At 38.6% G+C, this 18,535-nt stretch overlaps 1 protein-coding gene across 1 annotated transcript in view; it reads right to left on the bottom strand.

Annotated features, from left to right (window-relative positions):
* The window catches only part of ASZ1 (ankyrin repeat, SAM and basic leucine zipper domain containing 1), a gene marked incomplete at both ends in the record, with an annotated part of 36,760 nt that extends 33,731 nt beyond the window's left edge, over positions 1-3,029 (bottom strand). The window contains 2 exons of the mRNA XM_079537223.1: positions 1,321-1,417; positions 2,922-3,029. Coding sequence (XP_079393349.1) covers positions 1,321-1,417; positions 2,922-3,029 — 205 coding nt within the window. The remainder of the gene's footprint in view (positions 1-1,320; positions 1,418-2,921) is intronic.
* Between the last annotated feature and the right edge of the window lie 15,506 nt (positions 3,030-18,535).

Below are 18,535 nucleotides of genomic sequence, written 5' to 3' on the forward strand. Positions count from 1 at the left end.
AACACCTCCCTCTAAGAAAGGCATTACGTTCTACTGCTCAGAAGATCCTGTACTGCACATGTCAAAATTACTATTAATTATCATCTTAGAAAATGCACAGATTCTCTTGTAACACTCCACTGAGTATTTTAGGGGACAGGACACCAGACTACAGGGATCTCTGTCTTGACCTTATGTTCCTGTAATCATCTTCCAAACTGACAGCTCATTATGTGGCAGGCATCAATGCAAAGGTTTGATCTGAGCTATTATTATTTCTCTGATGTACGAGCAGTTAAAAATGGCCAAATGTAGCAGAACAGTTATACAATCTAATGCACAGATATCACTAAAAATTCTAAATAAGAACATGTTTTTTTCAGTGTAGGACTGAAGATGTATTTCAGTCACTACTATTAGCTTTGACTTAATACTGATGTAAACAAAAATTACTTCAAAAGGCAAGTAACATCACTGCTTTAAAACTCAGAAAAAAAAAGTGCTAACTAAAAACCTACTTTCTCCCAAGCATAAGACATTTTCTAAGAGAACAAACTCTAGGCTACTATATTCTGCTTGCTTGCTGAAGCAGAACTTCCTGATAATTAGCACTAGGCAGGTCAACTCAGCTTCACAACTAGTGATTGCCCTTGATGCTTCAACTAGTGATCCAACTCTCTTAACACTAAATAGCAGAAACACTACAGAAAAAATCTGAGTAAAAGAAAAGGGAAAAAAAAGGTTTTAGTGTTAAAACAAACAAACTTTCACAGGCAAATGCCACACAAATGCTATTAGACCCTCAGGAATCACAAAAACTTTGTCCAGCTGATGTTGCCAAGACAGCAGCATTACACATGGTGCATACAAGCAACATAACAATTTTGTGAGTAAAAAAAGACATGGAATTCCCAAACTGAAGGTATATGTTTTTTCTAAAACTTCTAATGTCCCACTTCACAACACTCAAGGTAAGAAAGAACACGCACTGAACTCTCAGTATCAATTTAAAATACCTCAATTTCAGTGTTTGCAACGGATTTTTCAGCTAAAGATATGCTTGAAAACAAAGAAACACTGTATTTCATTGTATATGCACCATAACTTTCCCAGTTTTCAGGACTCCTGATTGACCAAGTAAATATAAATTAGAAGGAACCTCCTTAAGTATATCATGCTGACACACTGAAAAAAGTAATTTCATTCCACATTCCATATTGGAAACATTCACATATTTCTACATAAATCCCAGACATTGCTTTGAAGCAAGGAACTTCAAAGCTTTAGAATTCTTTCCAAGTTCAATTAAATATATTCAGATTCCTATTTGACTTTCATCACCTGAGTTTAAGAGTTCTTCAATAAGCAACACATCACCGCTTGTCAGAGCTTTCTGAAACGCATCTTTCTTGTCTGCCGGCGGCACCTGATCCAGCTGCTAGACAGAAAAAGAAAAATTAAGTCAAAATATGGTAACTGTTTCAAGGTAAAATTAACAGCTGAATTTCAGTGTAAAAACATTAATGATCTCTGTGAGCACACAGGAGCAGGGGCTGAGCAGTAGAGAAAAAAAACATAGTAAGAGCCTCCTTCGTACACTTCTGTAGACCTGCTCTACTAAAAAAAAAAAAAAAAAAAAAAAAAAAAAAAAAAAAAAAAAGTTTTAGGATTTTTCAGAAAGGCTCCATTCTCCGAAAATATAACTAAATTGCTTCTCAATGGATGAGCTATCCTCATACAGCACACTAAGTTTTTCTCAAAGGCGTTTCATTTTAATTAGGACTCCTTTTGTAGAATCATAGATCCTTACAGCTGGAAGGGACCTCTGAAAGCCATCTTCCAGAGAGTCCAACTCTCCTGCAATGAACAGGGACACCACAGCTAGATCAGGTTGCTCAGGGCCTGATCCAGCCTCGCTCTGAAAGTCTGCAGAACAACACCGCAATGTCTTTCTTTACTTTTTTTGCACATCTCACATACTGCAAAGAGTACAAAAACCAAATCCACTACAAGCAGACATAGACGTGGCAATCTGAGGCAGTGTAGCACAATGGTTATCACAGAATCACAGAATTGTAGGGGTTGGAAGGGATCACCAGAGATCATCGAGTCCAACCCCCCTGCCAAAGCAGGTTCCCTACAGCAGGTCACACAGGTAGGCATCCAGGCAGGTCTTGAACATCTCCAGAGAAGGAGACTCCACCACCTCCCTGGGCAGCCTGTTCCAGTGACAGGCATTGGCTTAACCCAGAACTGAATCTGCTGCTAGAAAAGTCACTGCTCTTAGTGCTGTGGGGGCTGAGGAATTTGTGTTGCTGCGTCATAAATAACTCACCTACAAAAGGATTTGATCAAAGGTCCAGTTTATGAATCGGACTGTTGCCTGATTTATGTCCCTTTCACATGCGTGTCACACTGTTTGTTTTAGATTAAAGCTGCAGACGCAGATTGCTGCAAGCATCACCCAAATTACCCACTATTAATACAGCAATAAATTAAGGATAACTCAGTAGTTTCTTTGCAAATAGGAGACAAATTTCATAGATCGTTCTGAAGGTGTATTATGACATGTCAGAATTACTCAACATACTGTCATAACCTCTCCCATAACTTCTATAAAGCGATAATTATTAAGTAATTAACGTCTACCAAATTGATGACAAGAACCAAGCAATAACATAATTCAGACCTATTTCCAATCCACTTAACCAACAAACTTCCACTTCCCTCATACGGCCGGATGGGAACCTTGGTGTAAGACCAAGGCCAAAGACCCGAGGACAGCCCGCAGCAACGACGGCTCATTTCCAGCACACACCCAGCTCCAGCCGGGAAAAAAAAAAAGCCACGCATGTCTCCCCGTTCGAAGCCCCCTCCGAGGCCGCCCGCGCTCGCTGTCTCCCTCCCCACAAGCCGCAGCCGGCAGAGGCGCTCCGCCCGACCTGCGTCCCCCGGCAGGCCACGCCGATATCCCAGCAGTCCGCATCGTCACTGTCGTAGTCCTCGTCGCCCCCCGCCGTGACGCGGCAGCCCCACGCCGCCGCGCACATGGCGAAGCCGCCGACCCAGCACGCGCCCACGGCACGAGCTTCACTGACGTCACGGCGGCGCCGAAGGGTCACGTGGCCGCGCCGTCTTTCCGCGCGACGCGAGCCGAAGGCTGTAAGCGTCTGCGCGCTGCCGTGCGGGCGAAGCGGGGGGCGGGGTCGAGCGCGCTGAGCCCGGTACTGTGTTCTTTCGCCTCAGGTCGTGCTGCTCATCTCAAAAGCGTGGCTATGCTTTTTAGAGTGATGATGACACGTTGCCTGTAACAGGGTTCACGGGAATCGCAGAGTCGTAGGGGTTGGGAGGGACCTCATTGAGAGGATCATTGAGTCCGACTCCCCGCTAAAGCAGGTCCCCTGCAGTAGAGTGCAGGAAGACAGGTTCTGAGTATCTCCAGAACGGGATACAACCTGTAGGCTGTAACATGAAGCTGCTTCAAAAACGGACGAGGAGCCATATGTTATATTCTAACCATAAGCACAACAGTGCTTTGAGCTTGGTGCAGACCTTGCCTGAATCTGAAGCGAGTTTGGTCTTCCGCTAAAAGACAACAGAAGGGAAGAAGGCAGGGCTTGCCAAAGAGGCATGTGATGCTGTGCAGGACATCACAGTCCTTGAGCCTCACACAGCAGAAAAGTTCATTTTCGGGAACTTGTTTTTAATCAAAATATCACTTAGATAGAAGGTGGCTGCGAAGTGTTTCTTCTTACGTTTTGTCTTTCATAAAGAGCAGTGCAAGGCGCTGCCTTACTTTGTAAGTGCCTTGCTGTGTAAGGCAGCTTTCCCCAAAACACAGATTTGTAGGTTAGCTAGAACTTTCTTACAACATACAAAAAACTCCCCAGTATTCAAAATAATAATAACAATAATCATCTAATCATCATCATGGTATATGTGTTCCGGTGTTCCACTCATGAATTCCTGATTTTTTTTTTTTTTATTAATATTATTATTAAGTTGCTTTTCTCTAATATGAGAGAATAGTTGTGTAACTTCTTTGGAGCTGTACAGGCCTACCAGTCTTCCAAATTATGGACTCCAGACCCAGAATGAGGCTTCTGTAATATTTTTTCTTTGGCTCAGCTGTGTTAAGAAATAGGAGCTTGCTAATAAAATTTGCACCCCTAGCTGCAGAACTTTAGAAACAATGGAGGATGCCTTTTTACTGCTGATCTGATGAGTTTGAAGGGCAGTTCTAACAGGTTATGTTACTATCTGTAGATTCCTTATCTTTTACACTGCTGCTTATTCACTGCTGAGTATTTGATGTGATGTGTTTGTCCAGCTTCAGGTTTCAAAGATTGAATTATGTTGCTTTTTTCACCCATTTTCTATGTGCCACCTCTGGTATGATTAAAATGTCACAACACTTCAGATGCAGCCTACGTGCTGCTTCTTTGTTCAAAGACCTCCTCTTTTAAAAGGTCAATTCCAGTAACAGACCTGATGGTCCCTAGTGCTACAAAAAAAAAAACCCTTTTGAAACATCAGCATGCAAAAGAGCCCTGCAGCCAGTGCACCTGACAGCTGATTCAAATACGAACATTCTGATAAAGCAGAAACTTCTGTCAGATAACCTCTCGCTGTGTGTCTGCATGGAGCTGTGAATCAAACATTGCTGAGGATGTGGATGCTCCCTCTTAACACTCTTCTTGCTCTTGTCCATTTGTGACCTTGAAGCCTGTCTTCAGTGTTTCAGCAGAGCAGACTCTTCATTGTGGTTTCCAGTGTGGTAAGTCCTGACTGCCATCCATGTTTGCCAAGTATCAGTGAGTTTTAACTTATTTGGTGAGAGCAGTTCCCAGCATCTTTTCCTTGTTGCTATGCTGTACTCATTTTACATGCAGGAGGCAATTACAAAATGGTTCCAGCTGGGAAAACATCTCAGGATAATTTCCTGTATCACACAGGGCATCAGAAAAAGCACAAAAAGCCAACTCTTACAAAATGAAACCATCTACTCTACATGCAGCCTAGCTCCATGTACTTGTATGTTAGCCTATATTACATATACCTCTTAACATTATGGTTGGTGGTAAGAATTGCAACCACTGGATGCAGTAAATAGCATACACTGTTACTCTAATAAAGAATTTCATTAATATACTGTCAGCCTGCTGCCACCGTTCTTGCTGGCCATACTTCAGCTTGTTTTCGTTTATCAGCTGAATTCTTATTCCATGACCTGCTGTTGAATAGATTTCATTCGTTGACTGAATTTCTTCTGTATTTTTACCTGTTCCTCGTGTTTTGTCTCACACTGGACTGATGTACGTATAGATATTCGTTCTAACATGGTTGCCAGAGTATTTCAACTAGTTTAATTCCCTCTGTTTCAGACCAAAAGGTCTAAAATGAGTAAATGTTTAAAGACTTTGGTGTTGGGAAAGTAGTGTTCTTGAGAGGAGAATCAGAATTAGTAAATGTTTAAAGAGAATGACTCTGTGAACCTTAACTGCTGCAATAATGTTCTACTAACTGCACAGCAGCTAACACTTTAGAGATTTAGCAGCAATTGCATTTTAGTGGCATTCTATGTAATATTCTCAATTACAGGTACTATTCTGAGTAAGACTATGCCCCTTTGGAATTATTCTTACATAATTTCCATCTGCAGTAACACTACGATACAGAATCACTGAGTTTTTGCAGAAAATAGTGTTAGCTGGATATGACTCTAACAAAACCTAATTGAACTGTGGAATAACTGATAAAAGGTCTTGAACCCATTCCTTTTGTGTTCTACCCTAAGGTGAAGTGCATCTAATAGGTTGGTGCAGACCTATTAGTGCTATTTTGGTCTGCACCAAAAATTAAAATACTGGATAACTGTAATGTTCTCATCCCACAGAGGACTAGCAGTTCTGGTTCTAGTGGACTGACTGATTTTGATTAACTGCATAGCTAGGGGTTGGTGAATTACTAGCTCTGAGGGACACTAGTGCTAGTTCCACGATTAAGGGCAGAGTGTCATACAAGAATTTACAGAATCTGCAGTAAGTCCTAGGAGGTAACACAGTTGAGTCTGTCTTCACAAATCGCATTCATAAAAATTGCAAAACAAAGTACTTCATAGTAGCTTAGGTTTTCCCCGTCCTTTTAAGTACATTTTATATCTATATCTATATCTATATCTATATCTATATCTATGTCTATATCTGTAGCATCTTTTCCTCTTAAGGTACTTCAGGTATAAAGGAAGACTAATGCTACAAACATTCTCTTTCACCTCAGACTGGAAGGCTGTAAAAAACACTTTCATGTCATTTCTCTAATCTGTGAAATCAACCTTTGCATTAAAAAGTTTGAGTTTTGCCATCCTGAAATTTTGTTATTAGCTACTGCACTACAGCAAATTGAATTATTCGGTTAAGTCGTTGCTCTAATAGACTTACAATAGATGGAAAGCATTTTATTTCAGCTGTTTTGCTACTTATTACTGATTTTTTACAGCTGTGTTCATTCTGTCCACCTAGCCAAATCTCTCTGGATAGTAACACGATATACATTTTTTATCTGCTGCCAATAAATTGCAGACTGTAAATTGCATGCCAACTGCTTTCCTGCTCATAGAACTTTTTTTTTTTTTTTGTAAAAGCATTAAGCCAGTGCCAAAATAAAACTACATAAACTAGTAAGTGATGGGGAATTTGTAGGTGCAGTGTAAACAGGAGTATTTTCAGGACCACCTTGGTGCTTGTGTCATGAAATGCCTCTTTTTACTCTAGTAAAGCCTAAAAAAAGCTAGAACAGGAATTGAAATATTGAGTATATATGTATATATGCAAATATGAAAAGTCAGGTAAGTTTTAGTTTCTTTCTGTAGAAGCTTTGGTCTGTATAGCAAGTCTGTGTCAGAGTGGTTCCTGGTGCAACTGGGTGCATCCTGTCAATCAAAAATTCCTAGTTCCTCCATTATCTCTAGTCCTTTCTACACTATTTCTTCCCCTTAATCTGAACTGCCTGTCCTCTTGCTTCATTATCACGTGGAGGGTGAGTAACTTCTCTGTTTCAGTCTATTCACTTCACTTTCTGCTGACCCTCAGGCAGCCGTTTGTATCATATAATCTCGTAGATGTTTACGCATACTAATAGCTGCTTAATGATAAAGTAAGTGGTGCTATGAACTTTCTGTCTCACCTCACCGTCTTGCTTTTTATCAAGACTGAAGGTTATTCAGATATTTCAGTGTTTTCATTAATGTAATATTTTTGCTACAAACTTGTTTTACGCTTGATCAATTAATCTTAATTAATGCCCACACAAACGTCCTCTAGACAGTGACAATAGGAATGTATTACAGGCTAGACTAGAATAGGAAATGAGATTGTCACATCAGGCAGTGTTTTTGTACTTTATATAGTTGTAGTCCTGTGAATATTTGAAGTAAGCCAATTGCATTGTGGTTAAACATAATGAAATACGATGCATCTGTCATTCCACAGTAGATTTTTCTAGAATGTCTGTACGTAAGTCACTCCCAAAGTAGGTTGATGGTCACAAGAGTATTAGTATTATTCAAGGTATCTTGTGGATAAATTATAACTTTACTTAATATTTATTTAATATTCATGAGGTGTTATTGATTTCTTCATACTGACATCTATAAACATGTTGACAAGGTTTTATTGCTCCAACACATGTCCTGTATCTGCAGTAGAGGGATAGGGCTGAAGGTGGTGATGTTAGAATGGAGGGACTTGCTCTTTAGAGGATAACTGGAATATTTCAGTGTTGTTTGTAGTTGGTTTATTTCTTTTTTCTTCTTGTTATGCCAACAAGTGAGAAGCTATTATGCGTGTACAAGGAGTAATAACTTAGGGAAATGTTGCCACTTTGTTGGACTTTCAAGAGTCTGTGGGCTGAAAGGGCAACAAAAGAGAATTGCGTAGGGTGACAATGATAGAAAGTATTTAGGCACAACAATCAACTTCATCCTAAAATTTGAACGGCTTCTGCTTTAGAAAGTGAGTTTTGATGGTTCAGAAATGAAGTGTGAACGCAAGTGGTTTGAGATCTTCCATCAGTATGACACAGAACACTGGATATTGTCTGCTCAAGGTTTCAGGGTTTCCTTTTGATTACTTTTCCATATTACATGTTTGGAGTTTATGTCTTTTATTGGAAACCACTGGGAAGACATTTATGTGTGCACTGGCAACTTCTTGTCTTCTTGTCTTGTCTAAAGCAAACAGACTTTTCTACAGAAGCATGCAGATGGTGATATGCCTCTGTGCATATTCCTTGTGAAGCTTCCTTCATGTGTTTGTAACAAAGCTGTGTGTGTTATAGGATTTTGCAGGGTCAAGGCCATACCTTTGGTAGCAAACAAGGCAGAGTACTTTGCTGCCACTTGTTTTTTTTTTTTTTTGTAGATAAACGGAGGTCAGGAAGAATCATTATGGTTTAATGAATGCGGGTATAATTAATTTATAGGTGGGTATAGGCATCACAGGGTTATCACTGGATTTTCAGAACTTTGGGGCAGTGTTGTTTTTTTTTTTTTTCCCAAGTTCAAAAGTTCAAAGAGGCAGTCATTACGCTCTGGTGCAACTCTCTAGGCATACACTTTAGCTTTTCTACATGCCATATATGACAACTGTCTTGTCTGGACTGAATAGTTCAGTGCCTGTTTCACTGTTAAGTCCAGATAAGCCATTCAAATGAAGCCATCTTCATGCTCTCTTCTCATGAGCTCAGCCCAGCAACCCTACTCTAGATGCTTTTTCTTTCCAAACCATAGAAAAAGATAACTTGCCACCTTTTCATACAGCTTGCTGTCCAGTGGTTCTAAGAACAATTTGATATCATGAGAATAGATGTAGTTTGCTCGAAAAGTAATACTTCTTATTTATTTCTACAGGTGCTGCAACATTTACTAAGAGCACAATAACATGATTTGATAAAGCAAATTGCCAGCTACAAAACACCTTTTCTACATAGTAACCATTACTAGCTATCCATTTTCTCCAGCAACAAACAAGAGCCTACATGTCATGCCCATAAAAATATGCACCAGCAGGGGTGCCTCACTGTCTCTATTGCCACAGCTGAAGCACACCACCCACCACCTTGCTGTGCTCACATCCACTACTTGGTCTCCATAAACTTTCAGCAAGTGTCATTGAATGTCAGTGGGTGCACTTTTTTTCCACATGGGGGAATTCAGTGGCACACCTTTGCTTCATCTGTACTTCCATGTCAGACTGCCCCTCTGCTGCCACCTGTCACACAGCAGCAACATGTAATGGGATATGGGTGGGAAGGCTCAACCTCTACTGCTGTACCACTATCATCTGTCTCTGAAGTTGTAGGCCAACATAATGAAGTGGGAGGCATTACTTTCGGAGCATCCTTCATATATGTCATACTTAAATTGTAGTGTGTGTGTGTGTGTGTGTGTATATATAGTAAAACTGTAGTTGGTAACATATAAGTTAAATATATACTCTATATACTTAGTTGTGGTCAAAGGACACAAGCAAAGTGAGATATAGGGAGAGGAAAAAGAACTGCTGTTTCCTGAACAGCTGCTTAAGCCTGCTTCTTTAAAGCCACCTCCAAATTCAGGCCTTCCCTGTAGCTCTAAAACAGCACTTGCAGATTGCCCAGATCATCATTCATAAAACATCAACCTGCTAGTCAGGGAGAGCTCAGAAGTGTTGAGTACCAGTGATTGCTGTGTAAGGAAGTTGTTGTGCTGTATGAAACCACCTGTCATTGGTTACCAATATTTTACATTAGAATTTCTATATCCATCTAGAAATAATATTTGAAGCCTTGAGTTTCTGTGATGGAGCTATTTTGGTTTAAGCTTGCACATCAGAAAGGACGTTTTATTATATATTAGATCACATTTTTGGGGAGGGGGGGCTGGGAGGGGTTATGTTGAGCACAGTGCTTGTCCTTACTTTATCTTACCTGTTTACTTTTGCAAAGATCCTCAAGATTAAAGCAAATATATAATTATAGGACACTAAATTGAATGAGTAGAATCTGTAGGCTGCATAAATTGAAGCGTTACACTTCAGCATAAATCTAATAAATGTCAACACATTCACTTCTGGGAACTCTTGTTTGTTTGTTTGTATTAATAATTTTCTTATTTTTTCCTACACTGCTTAGTTTAACTGTTTTTAATGTTGGACCCATTCCTGTTACAGTCATATAACAGAACTCAGCTGCACTGCTTTACAAATTGGCTTCAATAAAAATTATCTAATTTGAAGTTTTGCTTGTGACTAAGATAATCAGTGCAGTACAACTTTCTAAAGCAACACATAACTACTTAGGCCCCTTCTACAAAACATGCCTCTATCTGAAGTAAGTGGAAATTTGTTTGCCAGTCATGGAGGTGGCAGAAGTTGGCACAGCTGTAATCCTCACACACAGACTTGTTAAAAATCTACAGAAATGGAGACAAAAAGAGGTGTTCCTGTTCTTACCCCCAATGTGGATCCCCAGAGTATTTTTCACAGAACTGCCCAGTGAGGTATTCATGCTTACTGTTTGTGACCTTCATGTTTTTCCTTCCAGCTCTGTATATCAGGCTGCCGTGTGTCGGATTCATTACGTACTGGTTTCTGTGCTATGATCAAACAACCTAAACATCTGGCTGTGCTGCTGAATTGTTAATCCGGTAATTTTGTGATCCTGAATTAAAACAGCAACTATCTTGAAATGCTATTAAGGATTTTCAACAGGTGATGGCATAAAAAAGATATTCTTTTTCTCCAGAACACCCTGGGAATAGGGAGGAATATCATACTAAGGCTTCTAGAAGCAATGACTAATTATTAAACCACTTGCAGTGATACAGTTAATGATCAAAATGGCAATGAGAAAGTACAATGAGAACAGCGGATTAAGTATAAAAAAGAGGCTGTGTTTTCCGTTTGGTGATGTAGTGTACAGTTAATAGTGTTGAAGGAGCTTTCTGGAAATAAATGTAGTTAAAGCCATGGTGTATGGGAGTGGTAGGTGTAATCAATCCAGACTAAAGGCTAAGGAAGGTTTTCTATTGATTAGGCCGAGTGTTGCATTGTGACCTCAGCTGTTACTGAGTTTCTTGGGAAACTTAAGAAATGTCCTCTTTGTTTTGGTTACACAGGCTGTTGTTTACCTTTCTCTGCCTTCGTTCTTTCAGTACTAAATAAATAAATAAATATTTTACAGGAATAGATAAATTATATCTGAAGTCTTCTGAGTTTTGCAAGCCTCTGATGGGTGTGGATTCTGGCTCCAGTTAGACCGAATGATTCAGAAAAAAATGTCAGTCTCCTAGAACACAGAAGATATTTTTAAAGGGAAGCTCTGTGCCTGAAAGTCATAGATCAGACAGAGGAGTCTCACTTAGTTGCTCCTGTGTTGGGGCAGCACTAACCTGTACCTGTTAGGTAACTGAGTTTCTCATGTTATTTATTCCTAGGGAAGTAGAAATCAATAGGTCTCTATGCTTTTATAACTGATACTCCTCCTAAGGAAATTTCAGCGTTCCCTTCTCGTGAGCTTTGTTATACAGCGTTTTGTAGATCAGCTTTTTTTCCTAGCATTAATATGGCTCATTGTGAGGGCTGGCTATGTCTGGAGAATGGTAAGTTACACTTTCTGTGTGTGCTTTCAAAAGCCAGCCTCCTTTTTGCAAAGGAATCTGTTTGCTGTTCCTGTCTGCTGAAGCAGGATATTTATGACAGACTATCGTCTCAGGTTCATTTGGTATAGAGAACATGTTACACTGAGTTTAGACACTTGATGTTCTAGCCTTTATTTTAGGAGTGAGTTTTTCCCCAGGCATTTGTGTTTAGAATACAGACATTTGTAGTTAAACAAGAAGGTGCTTGAATGGTAAGGAGATGTCTCACATCTTAAGAAAGCCTCCTCCTCATACTTTCAGTATTCAGAATTCCTGTGATGTTTTTCAAGAAAGATATATTGGTTTCAAGTTTGTAGTTGGTATTTTTCTTTCTTTCTTTCTTTTCTTTTCTTTTTTTTTTTTTTTTTAATGGTACTTTTGCACTTGATGTATACATGAAGTCAGGTGTCTTAGCAACACTAGTAGAGTTTTAGCTATATCTTTCAGCACAGTATCTATTTTAAAATTCTCTTTTTGTTGCTTTCCTGGCTTAGTCTTTGAAGAATAAAACATGAAGTTAACTATTTCTGTTACTTCCTTTCTTCTCACCTTCAGTGTTTCTACTCTCCCCCCAGCATCTATATATATTTCAGGGAAGACGACCTTCAACAATTTTTTTATAACTGTGGTATTTTTACTGATTTTTCTCAAATATCTCTTTCTTCTGACTCTTCTGATAAGAAGTCACACTTCGGTTTAAACCTCTTTCTAAAAATCACAGATGTCTACTTCTCTTTCTGGCTTCTCTCTTCTTATGCATCCCAGGCATTATTCACCTGCCCTCCCTAACTGGGTGGACCTGCTCTGTCAAAAGCACATTTGGCCTGCTTTACTCAGAAGAGCAGAATATTTTGGCTGGCTGAGGCTGGGGAAAGGAGGAGCTGAAAGAGCTTGCTACTGCTTTCTTCTTCTACAAGTTTTCTAATGACCTGAAAGCTTTTCTAACCTATTTTGTTATATCTTCTTTTCAAACCGGAAGTAGTATTAGAAATGAGAATGTCATTTTCTGTATTTTTGTGTACTTCAGCATAATTCTGATTTTTTTGACCGCAGATAGTACTATAGAAATAATGAAAATTACCTATAAATTATGGAAAAAAAACACCCTCTTGTTTCTGATTATAAGAATTAAACTCTTGTATGGCCAGTGGATACATAAGTATACCTGTTCTTCATTTTCCTTTCTTTCTGGTACTCAGATACTGCTTTTTATTTTTTGAGCTTTAGGGGAGTCTGAGGTGGTACGATATTTTTATCAGAATCAGATTGTCTTAACTGTGTTAATGCAAACTTCTTTAGTTTCATGCAGCCCGATGCATGTGTCAGGCCAGTCTACTGTGGTGGCTAACTCTAGCCAGGATCTTGTGCAGGATGGTACGTGGTAAAAGGTACAAGCACAGTAAAAGATTGGTTCTTTGATAGACTTCATATCCAATGTTGCCTCCTAAATCCATGTAAATAGAGATTTTCTTAAGGCAAAGGGATTTCAGATTTTGCTGTAAGTGTATTAAATATTTCACTTTCTGTGTGAATATCTGTTTGTGTAACAAGTTTTCATGATCTCAACAAAGCCTTAGGTCATAGACTTTCACGGTTCATGTTGAATAATGAAAGAAGTTCCTCTTACTTAAATGTTATGCAAAAGTGCAAACATAAGTGCTCGATATTCTTTGTATTTCCTGTATAGTATTTCAAATACACGACTTTTAAAATTGTTCTCTAACTTCTGTCGTTTTATGGCTTCTGTGAAAGGATGGCTGAGATTGAAACAAGTATTTGGTTGAGAATTTTTTTTTTTTTTACATTTCTCTATATAATTAAATATTTTAATTACTTGTTTCTGTCTCGTAAAGTAGGTTTGCAGCTTGTGAGTTGTCTGCTCCATTTTCATTTTGCTCTCTGTAATTAAACCCACAGCTGGTTCTTTCCCTCAATGGTTTTAGTAATTTATAACCCATTACAGTGAATTAATAGATCATACTGTTCCTTTCATACTGGTACAGGGAAGTGTAAATTAAGTTTCTGTATGCCAGCAAGGAAAAAATTCTATAAAAAGGCAGAGTAATAAATTACTATTTTTAATCTCTGCGACAAATACGTTTAGAGATAAAACTGTTGTATCTGCAAATATTTTTATTTTCTTAAATCATAAATCAAATGTGTCAGTTGCAGTTATTTTTCAGGTATACCTGGCTTTTTCAAACTCTACTTTGAAGAATAGTGGAAGTATTGTCTTTTTTAAACTATTAGCATATTTAGGTAACATTTAGCCATGCCAACCAATATTAAGGAATCATCCTTATTGTGGCTAACTAAATATAGAAGCCCTTGGGAAGGAAAATAAAAATGGCTTTTAAAAAGTCTTTGTAGATTTTAGAGTCTAATGTGAAAACACTTTCTCCCATAAATTGTTTAGAACTACTTGCATCTGTTGTTTCAGTGTTCAGGGCTGTGAAATTTATCCTTTTGTCCTGCTTCCTGTCAAAACCCACTCTCACCAGCTCTCCTCAGTCTTATATCAAAGAAAACAATGAGATTATGCATTCATCCTTTCTACTATGGGAAGAAATGGAGACATCCAACAGGATTTTTCCTTTTCTTCTTTTTTCTTGCTTCTTTCATCAAAGAGCACCTTTCTTTTCAGAAAATAAAACAAAACACCATTCCTGATTTGGGTTCCAGTAAGCAGTTCATGATTGTGAGTGCTCAGTTGTCTTGCACTGAGTGAAACAACTGTAGGAGAGCAAACTCCGGAGTTCATGATCAGAAGTTAGTAGAGGCAAATTTCACCATTAGTTTGTAACATTTCTTTGCAAACCTCCTTAATCTGTGGTTGAATTGCGTTTTACTCCTTTGCACATCACTATGTGAAGTTGATTTCTTTGATAACAATAAGTGAAAAGCTGGGTCTGAGTTACCTTCTACGATGTTAATGTTCTTTGCTCTCTTATTTTTGCAGTGTAATTGTGGTAGCCAGTAAGCCTTAATTTTCTCAGAGCACAAGGCTGCAGCAGCTGGAGGCAGGCAGTACTGAATTGCTCTGCTGTTTACTTGCAGCAGCAGAAGTCTGGGCTTAGTGATCAAGTCTTAAGTTCTTTAAGAAAGCATCATAGGATTCTTAAATATCTGGTTCCTTCGCAAGTACTCCAGTGAGATCATTGGACAGCTTCTTGATGCCTGAAACTATTTTGCTATTGTTATCATTGTTTTGTATGATTCTTACCTTTCTGTAATGTAAACTTTAGTAAATTCACAAACTATTTTCTAAAGAAAATAAACCAGCTGCTATTTTCCGGAACTAATGGTAAGTTTCTCTTACTCTCATTTTACTTCTAGAAGAATACCAGGTATAAAAAATTTTACACAAGTTCAAAGGTCTAGCTTTTAGCCCTAAAATATCTTAACTGTCTATTTAAAATATGGCTATGCCTGTTTGGCTTAGCACAAGTGGCTGCAAGAACCCATTATGAGAAATAGGTTTCACCTCATATAAATTTTCCATTGTGTCCTATGTGAAAGGCTTTTAATTAAGCTTGGTAGTTCACAATATTCTGCTGTCAGCTGCCATGTTCAAGAATAACAACAGCAAAAAAGCCATTACTTCTCATATGGGCTAGATGAAAACCTTCATGAAAATGCATCAGCAAGTCCACAGCAAGGCCAATCCTTGTTCTTTTGTACTTGAAAACATCAGGTTTCTCAAGCCTGACTAAATATGGGGCTATAAGGTAATAACTTGAATGTCAGCTTTTCCTCTAGAGATAGTATCATAGAACCACAGAATATACTGAGTAGGGAGGGACCCTCAATATCACCCAAAAATCAAATCCTGTGTCTGAGAGCAGCATCCAGATGTTCCAAATTCTGGCAGACTTGGTGCTGTGACTACTGCCCTGACGAGTCAGTGCCCAAGAGCCCTGAAGCAGGGCTGAGAACACTATGGGAAGTGCATGGAGAAAGGGGAATATGTCAGCTCCTTTATTTTCATGTCAAACATCATCTGCATCCTTGTTTCCCTCAGTGAGCTCAATGCCCTTGGATATCCTCAGAGGTATGGCTATTTCTCTTCAATTATGTTTTAAAATTATTTTTATGTTTACTCAGAGGTAGAACTTCCTTACTGGAGAGATCTTCTGTGCTCGTTTGCAGAAGCAATTTTAGTTTTTTTCAGGACCAGAGAAAAAAATGCTAAGACTTACTGTTCTTCAATGGCTTGAGTAATGGCACACTGTTTACTTCAAATTTGTTCTATTAAGATGAGAAAATGTTGAGACTCACAGGGAATAATTTTAGGCAAGAATATTATACACAAAGCCCACTTCTAGAAAGCAACAAATTAAGGATTCATTGTAACATGTGAATTCACATGGCAGGATTTATACTGTGTTATTTTTTGCGGTCACATTTCAGTATAGAAGATGCTAATTTCAGAGCCCTGTCAGGAACTCAAGCTCTTGCACTTTTAATCAGTTGTAAATACTTAGGAGCCTTTTCCTATGTGCTAGCTTCAATAATCTTCGTTGTTCAGCTATTTAAGACAGCAGATGTGCCTTTTATTGAATTGTAGTAAGATACAGTCTTGGACTTCTGCCCTTCTAACCTCAATGATATCATTGTTCTAGGATTATTACATGACAGTAAGAAGAGGAAGAAGTTAAAAACTATCTTTGGAAACATAAACCTCGCAAACTTGTCAGGCTTGGCTTCTCAGGCTCATAATCCTTTCACATTTATTCTTGACTGAAAACAAACAAACCCTGAAGTCTTTAGAAAACTTTCTCCAGCTCACTTTCTACTGCAGCTTCAAAAGAAGTAAATACGTTCTGCAAAGTCTGAAGTGCAAGATTGTGCCCCCAACATCTGATAACTGTTCCTTTATACTGTTGAATCAGTTTAATTCAAAGTTTTCTCTTTTTTATTAGCTTTATTTGTGTGTGTCTGTGTGTGTGCGAACAATTGTTGCTTTTTTTTCTTTTTATTTAAATGCAGATACCCTGTCCGCCAGGACATTTCTCATTTCTGATTAACTGTCCTAGCTGACAAAACCTTTCATGAATCTTAGTATTACTCAGGGTTACTGCTAGTAGAGTGTTCATCATTTGAACAATTCTTTTAGCATTTATGCTTAAAAATCAGTAGCGTGAATTTGTTGCGTAATCGAGCCCACAAGTCTAAACTTCCTCTTCTCAGATTCTAGTTCCTTCAGGACTGCATTCAGCATGACTTTAGTCAGCAGAACCTCAATTAATACATTGGGACTTCATGTAGCGAGGCAGATCGAGATTGCTTTTCAACAAATCTGAAAGTTTTTACTGGTTTTGATGCATTGGACTTTGACAATACAAATGGAAGTGAGTTGTCTCAAAATTGTGTGCTGGTGGATGAAATAATCAGTTTATATTTTCCTTATTCTTCATCAGAATGCTTTAAAATAACTTCCAGTTTGAAAAAGATATTGCAGTTGTTGATAACTTCATAGACCAAAAAGCAACATCTGAACACATCTGACTTTTGTCTGTTGTTTCTTTCCAGTGTGATGTTAAAAATTTTCATCGAAAATTGCACGTAATTTCAAATCTTCTGAATAATCTAGAATGGTTTAGGTTGGAAAGGACCTTAAAGATCATCTGGTTCCAACCCCTCTGCTGTGGGCAGGTTGCCACCCACTGGATCACATTGCCCAGGGCACCCTCCAACCTGGCCTTGAGTGCCCCCACAAATGGGGCATCCACACCTTCTCTGGGCAGCCTGTGCCAGTGCCAGGAGTTTGTCTGGATCATTTCTATAGTCAACCTCTGCAAAGTCAGTAGCATTCAAACTAATCTTTGGTCAGTGTTTCAGTTAATCTTGTGAAGAAGCGCAGGCACTACCCTAGAAATGTTAACTTGCATTTTTTTCTTAAAAGTTGTGGAGAGACATTGTATTTATTCCCATAGCGTTATCATTCCCTTAAAAACTTACTCAGTTGCTATTATCAGTAACTCAATACACTCCTATAAAAGCTTTGCTGCTTCAGATACCTTGAAGGTGGACAATTATTGGTTGATTTTCTTATTCCATCCAGATGCAGTTATTTTCTGTATTTAGACAACTTGGTTAAGTTTTCCTCTTGTGTGTGATAATGTAAACTTTTCCTCTTTGACTGATACAGGACATGCAGTGTCCTAACAGATCTGAAAAAAGCTAGAGGGACACCAACATCAATTCTTCTGTTTTTATGAACAGTGGTGTATCATCAGTGTTTTTCTTTTCATAATTTCCTTGGAAGATTTTGAAAAATACAGTCTTCTGCCCATTTTGCCTCTCCAGGATAAGATATATGCTAATTTCACAGTGCTTGACCTCCCAGCTCTGTACCTTTTATCAGAGAAATATATACCTGGTAGAAGGTCCGTGTTGTGCACTGGGAGTATTAAGCTGTGTTCAAGACTTACAGAAACGATGTATTGAGTTGACTTAGATAGGTATTGATGATGTAGTGTGGGAAAGTATACATGACTCAGTTTGCCAAGAGTATCCACTGCACTTTGATTAAGAATATTGATCTCCAAGTGTGGAAAGCATTGGTTGTAGCAATTCTAGCAGCACTAAGACAATGAATTGGGATGCAGGTTTTGCTGATGTGAATAGACCCAGGAAGCCCTGAAGATAGGGCTCTGTTCATCTGTAATACTTCCGTGTTGCAGAAGTATTACTAAAAAACTATTTGCCTGGTAAATACCTGTGAAAGCTGCTGTAGCTTTTGTCTTGTTTATGATCCAGTTTTCATTATATTTCCTGGAAATGGAGAAAGTCCTTGGACATCATAGTACTATATGCAAAAACTGATAAGCAAAATGAAAAATGCTGTCTTGCTAATTTATCCACAAGGAGAGTGCT

The sequence above is a fragment of the Tetrao urogallus genome (assembly GCF_951394365.1).
Source record: "Tetrao urogallus genome assembly, chromosome: 1".
NCBI classification, from domain to species: Eukaryota; Metazoa; Chordata; class Aves; order Galliformes; family Phasianidae; genus Tetrao; species Tetrao urogallus.